Raw genomic sequence first — 12,357 nt, forward strand, 5'->3', positions numbered from 1 at the left:
TGATTTGGGTTGGGTCTTTTTATTTTATTTGTGAAACAAGGAAGTAAAAACAAGAAATAAAATGTTGACATTACCAAATAGTGAGGGTTGCAAAAGGATGTTCCTATTGTAAGCATTATAGGATAAATACTCATGTACATTTAGTTGGATCACAAAAATGAAATCTAACAATTGTACATTAAATGAATTAAAATTTTAATTACAATGTTCACATTACTGATTGAAAGGATTTCTCAACAGGAGGTACATGTTCACTAATTTCTTCAAGACACTTTGCCACTTTCATTTACTATGTTCTTCCTGATTATGACTGATTTTATATGAAGATACTATTACCTACAACTGAAAAGTCACATTTCAAATGTAAATTGTTATACTTGTGGATATGTGCTTAAAAAGGTCCAATATTATTTACATTGCTTGACTAAATGACTTACTGTACTCATAACAGCCCACCCAGTGCAAATCAAACCTGACATCAAATCATCTCAGTGCTACAACAGTCTACCAGAAGTGAAAATCAAGAAATTAAATATCCAGACATTTTACTTAAATTGCTCAGTGCAATATCAGATGACCTGTAAAATGAAGTTGACAAAATATTTTCATTTAAACTGTGGCAAAGTAAAGTCATTAAAGGCAGTAGTGCAATCAGTAACAAGTGCAATAATAAAACATATATTTGGCAGTTAAATCATCAGCTTCATCCATGGAGGGAGAACTCTGGGAGTGGTTCTCAGCTCTAGTTCCACATCAACTTCTGGCAGAAGTCTACCATCTGGAGTTGTATCAAAATGAAAATAAAAGCAGATCAGAAATAAGGCAGCAAAGCATTGGTGTGGGTCGGGTTGTTTTTCAGACAATACACCACGGCAGACATGTCCTATATTTTAATTTACTTATAGCTTAGGTTGTATTAGATTAGACCATGGCCCAGTTTCCCAAAAACATCTTAAGGCTAAGTTTGTTAGAACCTTTGTATGAGCATAGTTAAATCGCCAAGCTGTTTCCCAAAACCATTGTTAACGTTGCAATTAATCAAATTTAAGGAAGTCGTAGCCTGCCTCAGACCACTCGTAGAACAGCTACAGACATGCTCAAATTTGTTGGCATCCCTCCACAAAAGACGAATGCACAATTTTCTCTGTAATAACTTGAAACTGACCAAAGTAATTGGCATCCAACATTGTTTGTTCCATATTTAATATAAATCAGACTTTGCTTATGATTTTTTTTATTCCACTTATTGTAAATAAAACAAATGGCATAGAGAAAAATTATGGGACCCATAACTTCATATTTTGTTGCACAACCTTGAGGCAATCACTGCAATGACACGACTGCACCTGTTAACAGGTAGTTTGGTCCACTCTTCCTGAACAAACTGCTCCAGCTGTCTCAGGTTTGATAGGTGCCTTCTCCAGACGGCAAGTTTCAGCTCTTTCCATAGATGTTCGATAGGATTCAGATCAGGACTCATAAAAGACCACTTCAGAATAGTCCAATCTTTTGTTGTTACCCATTCTTGGGTGCTTTTAGCTGTGTGTTTAGGGTCATTTCCTGTTGGAGCACCCATGACCTGCGACTGAGACAGAGCTTTCTGACACTGGACAGTACGTTTTACTCTAGAATGCCTTGATAGTCTTGAGATTTCATTGTGCCCTGCACAGATTCAAGGCACCCTGTGCCAGGTGCAGCAAAGTAGCCCCAAAACATAACCAAGCCTTTTTTATTTCACCAGGTAGGCCAGTTGAGAACAAGTTATCATTTACAACTGCAACCTGGCCAAGATAAAGCAACAACACAAGAGTTACACATGGGATAAACAAGCATACAGCCAATAACATAATAGAAAAATCTATATACAGTGTGTGCAAATGTAGTAAGATTAGGGAGGTATAAAGCAATAAATAGCCCATAGTGGCAAAATAATTACAATTTAGCATTAACACTGGAGTGATAGATGTGCAGATGATGATGTGCAAGTAGAGATACTGGGGTGCAAAATAGCAAAAATAAATAATTTGGGGAATGAGGTAGTTGGGTGAACCTCCATGTTTCATTGTCCGTATGGTGTTCTTTTCTTTGAAAGCTTCATTTTTTCATCTGTGAACAAAGAGCTGATGTGTCTTGCCAAAAGGCTTCAGCTTTGACTCATCTGTGCAAAGGACATTCTCCCAGAAGGATTGTGGCTTGCCAATATGCATTTTTACAAATTCCAGTCTGGCTTTATGTTTTTCTTTCAAAAGTAGAGTCCTCCTGGGGTTTTCTTCCATGGAGGCCACTTTCGCTCAAAAAGCAACGGATGGTGTGATCAGAAACTGACGTACCCTCACCTTGGAGTTCAGCTTGTATCTCTTTGGCAGTTATCCTTGGTTCTTTTTCTACCATTCACACTCTCCTTCTGTTCAATCTGGAGTCCATTTTCCTCTTGCGGACACACCCAGGGAGGTTGGCTACAGTTCCATGGACCTTAAACACTGTAATAATATTTGCAACTGTTGTCACAGGAACATCAAGCTGCTTGGAGTTGGTCTTGTAGCCTTTACCTTTACCATGCTTGTCTATTTCTCATCTCCTCAGACAAATCTCTCCTTTGCTTTCTCTGGTCCGTGTTCAGTGTGGTGCACATAATGATACCAAACAGCACAGTGACTACTTTACTCTGGTCCATGTTCAGTGGGGTGACCACAATGATACCAAACAGCACAGTGACTACTTTACTCTGGTCCATGTTCAGTGGGGTGACCACAATGATACCAAACAGCTCAGGGATTACTATACTCTGGTCCATGTTCAGTGGGGTGACCACAATGATACCAAACAGCACAGTGACTACTTTACTCTGGTCCATGTTCAGTGGGGTGACCACAATGATACCAAACAGCTCAGGGAATACTTTACTCTGGTCCATGTTCAGTGGGGTGACCACAATGATACCAAACAGCTCAGGGATTACTTTACTCTGGTCCATGTTCAGTGTGGTGCACACAATGATAAACAGCACAGTGACTACTTTTATCGATTTAAATAGGCCGAATGACTGATTACAAGATTGGAGACGTGTGATACTAATTAAAGAAACAAATTTGTTTGAAATATCCCTAAATCCAATTATTTATATTTTCTATGGTGTACCAACAAATGTGTCCAGGCTATTTTTGAATATCTTTGTAGAATAAGCAATAATTCATCTCTTTTCACAGCTTCTTTGCTTTATTCTATGACATACCAAGGCATGCAAGTATACATGATAAAATAGCTTTAATTTAATCACTTTTCAGGAGGAATTAAGCATTATTTCAATGAGCTGTAAGGGTACCAGCTGTTGTCGTTAGTTTGTCGTTAGATGCTTTTATACACAGAAGATCTTCGCTAAACATGGAATCACATGGTTTATCCGTCTCTCTGACCGCCAATAAAAAAAAACTAAGTTGAATAAAGTTGACTACAAATACAAAGTTGCCAATGTCTTTGCAGTTGATGCAAACAAGCAACGTACAGTATAACATATTGAAATAGCCTACATTTCATGTTCAATCAGTTGAGTTATTTTGCTACTTGTAGGCTACTGTCTAAGTCATCTCAATATTTCATGATGTGTAGCCTAGCAAGCGCGCAATAATGTGCCAAATCGGTTATTTAGTGCATTTTGATTGGGTAAGCATTATAATTAGCCACCTCAATATTCACAGCCGTAGGTGGTAATATCGCTCTAGGAGGTGATCCGTCAGTATTGTGAAATCATTTGAATGTTAAAGATTTGAAAAGAGAAACCTGATCCGAGAGAAGCACTCCCAGTATTGACACATGCTCCAACGACGCACTTAGCGACCGCTCTCCCTGCATGGTTTTGGGAAACGCATGTTATATCTACGATCGTTATAGGAAAAACGCATCGCTAAAAACACTCGTTCTATCGCCATCAGGAAACCGGGCCCATGGCAGATCTAGTTTACTTACACCACACCCCTGAGCAGTTTTCAAGTCCCTGCAGATGTAACTGGGTCCCCAGGTACACTGGTTCTTCCCCAGAAGATGCTGCTCTTTCACAGCAACACACATATCAGCTCTCTGGAGGACAAAGAGATATTCACTGAGTGTATAAAACATTATTAATATTGAGTTGCACACTCTTTTGCCCTCAGAAAAGTCTCAATATGCTGTGGGCATGCTCTACAAGGTGTCAAAAGCACTCCACAGGGATGCTGGCCCAGTTTGACTCCAACTCCAACTCCACAGTCATGTCAAGTTGTTTGGATGGTGTACTTATATATATTTTTTAAACATTTTACCCCCAATTTATTGGTATCCAATTGTTAGTAGTTACTATCTTGTCTCAAAGGCATGTGTCCTCCGAAACACAACCCAACCGCACTGCTTCTTAACAGCGCGCATCCAACCCGGAAGCCAGCCGCACCAATGTGTCGGAGGAAACACCGTGCACCTGGCGACCTGGTAGGCGTGCACTGCGCCCGGCCCACCACAGGAGTCACTAGTGTGCGATGAGACAAGGATATCCCCACCGGCCAAACACTCGGACGACACTAGGCCAATTGTGCGTCGCCCCATGGATCTCCCACCAGAGTCTCTGGTGGCACACTGCGATGCAGTGCCCTAGACCACTGCGCCACCGGGGAGGCCTGGGTGGTGGAACATTCTTGACACATGGGAAACTGTTGAGTGTGAAAAACACATAACCCTGTTCAAAGGCACTTAAATATTTTTCACCTTTTGAATGGCACACAATCCATGTATCAAGGCTTAAAAATCCCTCTTTAACCGGTCTCCTCCCCTTCATCTAGACTGATTGAAGTAGACTTAAAAAGTGACATCAATAAAGGATCATCCCATTCACCTGGTTCAGTCTGTCATGGAACGAGCAGGTGTTCCTAATGTTTTGTACACTCAGTACAAAGTTTTGTATAGTCAGCTGATATACGTTTTTACATTTATTTTATTTAACTATGAAAGTCAGTTAAGATCAAATTCTTATTTACAATCATGGCCTACACCGGCCAAACCCATACGACGCTGGGCCAATTGTGCGCCGCCATATGGGACTCCCAATCACGGCCGGTTGTGGAATCGAACCAGGGTGTCTGTAGTGAAGCCTCAAGCACTGAGATGCAGTGCCTTAGACCACTGCACCACTCTGGAGCCCATACTAACTAAGACAAGACTCAGTCATCTTACACACAATCAAACCACTTGTCAATGGGACAGTGGTCATGGTTAGTAATTAGAAGAAGTGGTCTGGGGATTATAGACACTGTAGAGTCAGAGGAGGACCCTCTCCTACGGCTGGATGGGAATGGTTTAATTACCTCGCATGTATCCGGAGCATCCATTTGGCTTCCCAGAACCTTCTGTAGTCTGGGACCGTAGAGTTTGGTGAACATTTCACACTGGATAGAACACAAAGACAGGCACAATGAAACTGACGTCAATGCTTTAAACACAACTGAAAGCTTTTTGTTATTGCTGTATCTTACGGCGACTACAGCACAGAGCACTATATTTAGGCCTATTCTCCTTCTACGCCAGATGAAACTGGCGTAAGCTCTGTGGGGCTTCTAAATAAACATGTAGGGGCTAAGGGGTGGATGTAGGGCATAGGGGCTGGGCAGACCTTGGGGATGGCATTGGGGTGCTGCAGGCAGACAGACTGGAGGAAAGAGGAGGTCTGAGGTTCAGTGGCGTTGAGACCCAGGTGGAGCCGGCTCAGAACCGCCAGCGTACGGCAGGAATCACAGTCAGAGGGGAGGGGCATCTCTGGAGAGGGGGGGGTCAGTGTTACAGAGGGCTACAATGTGGAAGAGCAGTGCCAAGGGAGACAGAGATAATCTACAGATCAAGGAGAGCATGAACGATGAGGGTAGAAGAGGAGAGAGTAGAAAGGAAATGTGTAGCCCACATAGTCATATCAGTATGAGACCACACACATTTGACCTTATGATTGAAACGAGAGCTCTGTGGTCTGACCAAATCACCCCACTCACCCATGCTGGGGGTCTCCTGGAACAGACACAGGTGCAGCAGGGCACAGATGGAGTGAGGGGCGGCTGACGACAGCAGGAAGTCAACAATCTCCTTTCCATACTTGTTGATGAAGTCCTCACACTGGTCTTTGTAGCTTGCAGGCAGGAGGCCACACACCTCACCCATTAGCTTCACTATGGCATCCTGCAAGGGTCAAGGGTGTCCAACAAAATGTGTCTGCGTGTTAGTGAGTGTGGACACTTGTGAGAAATATATAGACTTATTGAGAGAGTTACCTCAGTCTTCTCTGTAGGCAACATGCTCTCCAGTTTCTTCATAAGATAAACACAGAAGGTACACTGTGGGCTGATCTGCACCTGGAGAGGAGATCAGCTGGTGAGAGAGCATTCAGTGCAGACAGAAAAATGACAAACCATGCAGAACTAGAAAAACACATTGACAAATAAACAAAGAAGGGAAGAGACTTCGGTTCCTAGACTGTACAAAAGTTCAGCGCTCACACTCAGCTCTGGGCTGGTGCCTGAGTCAAGTACAGCATTCGAAAGATCGATGTCATTGGAAGTGGGAGGAAGCGGTTCAGGCGCTTTTCTCTCTGAGCGGACAGCACACAGGCCCAGGACCATACACGTCTCACCTGGCTTCTACAGATATGAAGGAGAAAGATAATTGATAAGTCCTTATGTTATCGAATAACAACATTATTGCCCATGATACAATGTAGGAACATTTTTGGATGGTTACGTTGTAAACCAGCCTTTCCTTTCTCTGCATGTTTGCAGTTCTCAGGCACTCACCAGTATGCCAGTGAGGTACTGGAGGGCTTGGGGCAGGTACATATGCACCTGGGACATACAGTGGCTTTGAGCCTCAACTATGGGGAGGCGCAGACACAGGGCATCCAGGGTGTTGTGGATCAGCTCCTAAACAATTAACATAGGTACATATACAGTTACACTATTAGTGGCTCACTTTGTTATGGGGTGAGATGCACAATGACATGTCAATTTGACATCCTTCTAGTAGACTTTGTTTCAAGCGCAGAGTTCAACTGTTGACTGTACTGTACGGGAGTTGTTGCAAGATATGGTATTCTATATTTGCATAATAAACGGGAACTGAAAGATGGGGGGGGAGATGGGAACAGTAAACGGGAACTGAAAGATGGGGGGGGGGCAGAAGGCTTTTTTCAGATTTACTTGAAGTACCACTTTTTGGTCAGGGTGTTATCTGCAACTCTGGCTACAACTATAAAATGAGAGAAGACATACTTCAGCAGAATGAGTACTCACCTGGGTGTCAGAGTTGGAGATCATGTCTGTGAATAGCTCAATGATCTGGCTGCAGTCTGAGCAGATGTCAGTTGTCTGGTAGATGGGGAAGGTCAGAGGTGAGAGGTCAGCGAGTAACTATCAATTAACATTTTCAGTCATAACCCCCTACATCTCTAACCTAACAACCACATGCTCTACAGTTCAGGTATGGAATCTCTGATGAAAAAATGCACACCGCAACAACTGTCTTTATGAAGTTGAACAATAACTTGTTTCTAGTGTGTGAAACTACAGGCTTGGTGAAACAGGCTTGGTGTTACTGGAAATATGTGGCCAAGATATGGAGTTTTCTATAGATGTGATGAATGCTTTATGAACCAAGTACTGGGCTATATTCCCTAGAATAGAGAATACAAGTTATACAATTGTTAACTGTTAACCGGTGTAGTTTCCATCAAACCTGGTCCTGGAAGAGACATGTTAGATCTGTTGGTTTCACACATACAGTCATTTATATCTTACTGAGGACAGTTGTGTGATGCCCAACTTGGGCCTGGTAGGCTCACCGATGACCATGGTCTCACCTGTGAAGATCCCACAGAATAAACCACAGTTTAGTTTGTTAGTATAAATAAAAGTTGTTAACTAGGTCAGATGCAGACTTTAGTACGAGACATCATTTCTATTCAGATATTGGAACAAGGTACTAGCCTGGGTGCCAGTCTTGTTTGTGCTCTCTTGCCAACAGCTATGTTTCCATGAACTTGTCCAGAGATTTTTTCTTTCTTCGCCAATTAGAAAGTTTGCATAGAAAATAAATGCGACAATTGCCTGCTTGGGTGCGTTCCATTTACATATCGTATTTTTTAATTGATTTTTTAAACAGATGGACGTAATGATGTCACACATATAAAAATAAACAAATCTGCAAAAACCTAAGTGTTGAATAAAAATGTTGTGGTTGAAATGTTTCCATTACACATTTAAGCAAATTGCGCATTAATAAATTGTCAACAGCCTGTATGCCCTCCCACCTATATCTCCTTGTCTCGGGTAGCCTGCAAAAGCAAGCATGGATAGAATGCAATTGACTAAGATTTGCCATATTGTAATAATTGTGGCAAAGTATCGCCACGGTCCGTGCAATGGTGAAACTTGCACTCCTGTAGATCTAAAATAATTTAATATTGAAACTTGCCAATAAGAAAAGCAAAGCGATTCAGGGATTCTTAAAAGTCAGGACAATTATTGTCATGCAAATAAACATTATATTTATATATGAAAAAATATGATTTTGCAAGCAGTAGACATTAATAATTAAGTGTGGAGTGGAGCTTTATATACTGAACAAAAATATAAACACATTTAACATTACATTTAAGTCATTTAGCAGACGCTCTTATCCAGAGCGACTTACACAACATGCAACCATTTCAAAGAGTAAGTAAATCAGTCAATTGAAATAAATTCATTAGGCCCTAATCTATCGATTTCACATGACTGGGGTGCAGCTATGGGTGGACCTTGGAGGGCATAGTCCCACCCACTTGGCAGCCAGGCTCAGCCAATCAGAATTAGTTTTTCCCAACAAAAGGGCTTTATTACAGACGTAAATACTCCTCAGCGATTTTTTATTTCAGCTCAAGAAATGTATTCCATTCTGTTAAGAACCAGACCGCATCATGTCCCAAATTTAAAACGGCCTAACGTATTTCTGCAATAGTTGCAGAGAATATGGTATTCTATATTTGCACAGTAAACGGAAACTGAAAGATGGGGGAGGAAAGGTGTGACACCAGAATACCTTTTTCATATTTACCTATATCTCGGTCTACAAAAATGGGAGTTGCATAAACAGACTGGTACACTAATCTGGCAAGAACCAGACCGTGTCATGTCACAAATATTGAACAGGCCTAATGTAATCTACGTTTCGCAAAGAAAAACCCACTGGGCATAGACGTCAATCGAACGTCTATCCACGTTGGTTCAACGTAATTTTGTTGAGTTGATTCCTCCAGTATGTGCCTAGTGGGAATGAAGCTAAATATCTTCCATGATCTGGCATTACTAATTGATGAAAAAAGCACGACTGCTTCATAGCGCAGTTTTAACTGATGAATTTGTGCAGAATCCAGGCCTAATTTTGTAATTGTTAATATATAGTGACAGCGACTCGTTAGACAAGGGTTTGCCAAAAAGACTGTAAACATAGAATAATATAGATAAACTAGTCAAGTAGCTACTTACCAATACAAAAAGATGCCATGAAGATCAAGACAATCGATTGTAAAAACGCCATCGTAAGGGAGGACAGAGAATGATTTACAGTCGGTCCTATATAAAAGTGACCGTAGTATGTATGATCTTTCCGATGGCTATGAGTACGGAAGCACATATTAGAGACGAAATAATGCGTTTGGACCATAGAGTTAGATAGAGGACTCTTAGTGCCCCAAAGCCTATGTTAGCATAGGCAGCGCCATTGAGGACTTTCATAATTTTGAAATTGTCAACTGGGTGGGACTTCCTATTACAGCGTTTCCCAAACTTGGTGCACGTTTTGCTTTTTGCTCTGACACTACACAGCCGATTCAAATGATCAAAGATGCATGATTAGCTGACTATTTGAATCAGCTGTGTATTGCAAAACCGAGTTTGGGAAAACCTGCCCTATGGGTTAAGGAAGGATCACATAATTCCATCCATAGCCAATTAATTATGCTTGTGAGTTAACATTCCATAACTTCAGGTGGCAGTAAATCGCCAATCTTGGCATTATACCTGTTCCAACAACTAATTCCAGGTGGCAGTATTCACCGGTTTAGTTTGTTTACCAACTCATAGAAGTAGTAGAAGAAGAAATTGGACTACTTCAAAATGGAAATGGCCTCAATTGCACTGCCCGTGTACTTACGGACGCCATAATATGAACGATACAAAGAAGAGTCCTCTATCATTCTTTATGGTTTAGGCAGAGTCGAAAAACAAGAGTCACATGTTATGGCTTGCTGTGTCAAATTTTCCTTACCAGGAGTGTATCCACTACCTTATTCGGTTGAAAAACGTTTCAAAACCATTTACTCCAAACGGAGAACGTTTTGCAACGCAAACGAGAGTTTCTATTGGCCTATATTTTGGGTTCTCATGGGGTACAACCAATAATTTATATATACACTAAAAGACTACTGGGGGGCGCTGTGTTGAAGCCACCTTTCCTCCATCTTGGCACTCCCCTCACCGTTGTAAAAAATATTTTGGAAGCTATAGTTTCAAGTTTTTATGTCACATGCACAAGCACAGTGAAATTTCTTTCTGCAAACTCAAAACCCAACAATGCAATAATCAATAACAATGTAATACTAGAAAAACACCCAAGAAATAAGAAGAAATATGAGGAACACAATAAGGAAGCAAATGAGCATAATGTACAGGGTCAGTTACAATACCATATTTACAATGTACAGGAATACTGGAGGTAGATATGTATAGGGATAAGTTGACTAGGCAACAGGATATATGATAATAGAGTAGCAGTAGCTTGTATGTGAGTGGGTGTGCATGTGTGTAGAGTCAGTATAAATGTATGTGGATATTATGTGTAAGTGAGCATATTATGGAGTGAGTGTGTGTGTGAGTGTGTAGGGCCCTGTGAGTGTGCAGAGACAGTGAACAACTTAAAGTAAAAGGTCATTAAATATACAAGGTTAACTCAGATACACAGTTTTGTTAGCTATACAGTGGGGCAAAAATGTATTTAGTCAGCCACCAATTGTGCAAGTTCTCCCACTTAAAAAGATGAGAGAGGCCTGTAATTTTCATCATAGGTTCACTCATAGGTTCACAAAAAAATCCCAGAAAATCACATTGTAGGATTTTTTATGAATTTATTTGGAAATTAAGTATTTGGTCAATAACAAAAGTTTATCTCAATACTTTGTTACATACCCTTTGTTGGCAATGACAGAGGTCAAACGTTTTCTGTAAGTCTTCACAAGGTTTTCACACACTGTTGCTGGTATTTTGGCCCATTCCTCCATGCAGATCTCCTCTAGAGGCTGTTGATGGGCAACACAGACTTTCAACTCCCTCCAAAGATTTTCTATGGGGTTGAGATCTGGAGACTGGCTAGGCCACTCCAGGACCTTGAAATGCTTCTTACGAAGAAACTCCTTCGTTGCCCAGGAAGTGTGTTTTGGGATCATTGTCATGCTGAAAGACCCAGCCACGTTTCATCTTCAATGCTCTTTTTTTAATGCACTTTTTTAAAATGTACCTTTATTTTACTAGGCAAGTCAGTTAAGAACAAATACTTATTTTCAATGACAGCCTAGGAACAGTGGGTTAACTGCCTGTTCAGGGGCAGAACGACAGATTTGTACCTTGTCAGCTCGGGGATTCAAACTTGCAACCTTTCGGTTACTAGTCCAACGCTCTAACCACTAGGCTACCCAGCCTCTTGCTGATGGAAGGAGGTTTTCACTCAAAATCTCACCATACATGGCACCATTCATTCTTTCCTTTACACGGATCAGTCGTCCTGGTCCCTTTGCAAACAAACAGCCCCAAAGCATGATGTTTCCACCCCCATGCTTCACAGTAGGTATGGTGTTCTTTGGATGCAACTCAGCATTCTTTGTCTTCCAAACACGACGAGTTGAGTTTTTACCAAAAAGTTATATTTTGGTTTCTTCTGACCATATGACATTCTCACAATCTTCTCCTGGATCATCCAAATGCTCTCTAGCAAACTTCAGACGGGCCTGGACACGTACTGCCTTAAGCAGGGGGACATGTCCGGCACTGCAGGATATGAGTCCCTGGCGGCGTAGTGTGTTACTGATGGTAGGCTTTGTTACTTTGGTCCCAGCTCTCTGCAGGTCATTCACTAGGTCCCCCCGTGTGGTTCTGGGATTTTTGCTCAACGTTCTTGTGATCATTTTGACCCCACGGGGTGAGATCTTGCGTGGAGCCCCAGATCGAGGGAGATTATCAGTGGTCTTGTATGTCTTCCATTTTCTAATAATTGCTCCCAGAGTTGATTTCTTCAAACCAAGCTGCTTACTTACTGCAGATTCAGTCT

General features: G+C 41.4%; 1 protein-coding gene across 3 annotated transcripts; it reads right to left on the reverse strand.

Annotated features, from left to right (window-relative positions):
* Positions 1-178: 178 nt before the first annotated feature.
* Positions 179-9,670, reverse strand: LOC115111642 (prosaposin-like). 3 transcript variants are annotated; one of them, XM_029637915.2, is made up of 11 exons: positions 9,525-9,667; positions 7,797-7,858; positions 7,293-7,367; positions 6,798-6,923; positions 6,504-6,644; positions 6,279-6,353; positions 6,003-6,186; positions 5,633-5,775; positions 5,328-5,408; positions 3,964-4,074; positions 179-778 (listed from the first exon to the last, which is right to left on the reverse strand). In XM_029637915.2, the coding sequence occupies exons 1-11, from the start codon at positions 9,574-9,576 to the stop codon at positions 743-745; spliced, it is 1,086 nt and encodes a 361-aa protein (XP_029493775.2). In that variant the 5' UTR covers positions 9,577-9,667; the 3' UTR covers positions 179-742. The 3 variants fall into 3 exon arrangements, with proteins under 3 accessions (XP_029493775.2, XP_029493774.2, XP_029493776.2); XM_029637914.2 differs by having other exon boundaries at positions 6,279-6,359; positions 9,525-9,666; XM_029637916.2 differs by lacking the exon at positions 3,964-4,074 and having other exon boundaries at positions 6,279-6,359; positions 9,525-9,670.
* Between the last annotated feature and the right edge of the window lie 2,687 nt (positions 9,671-12,357).

Source organism: Oncorhynchus nerka, linkage group LG27 (assembly GCF_034236695.1).
Source record: "Oncorhynchus nerka isolate Pitt River linkage group LG27, Oner_Uvic_2.0, whole genome shotgun sequence".
In the NCBI taxonomy this organism is placed as follows: Eukaryota; Metazoa; Chordata; class Actinopteri; order Salmoniformes; family Salmonidae; genus Oncorhynchus; species Oncorhynchus nerka.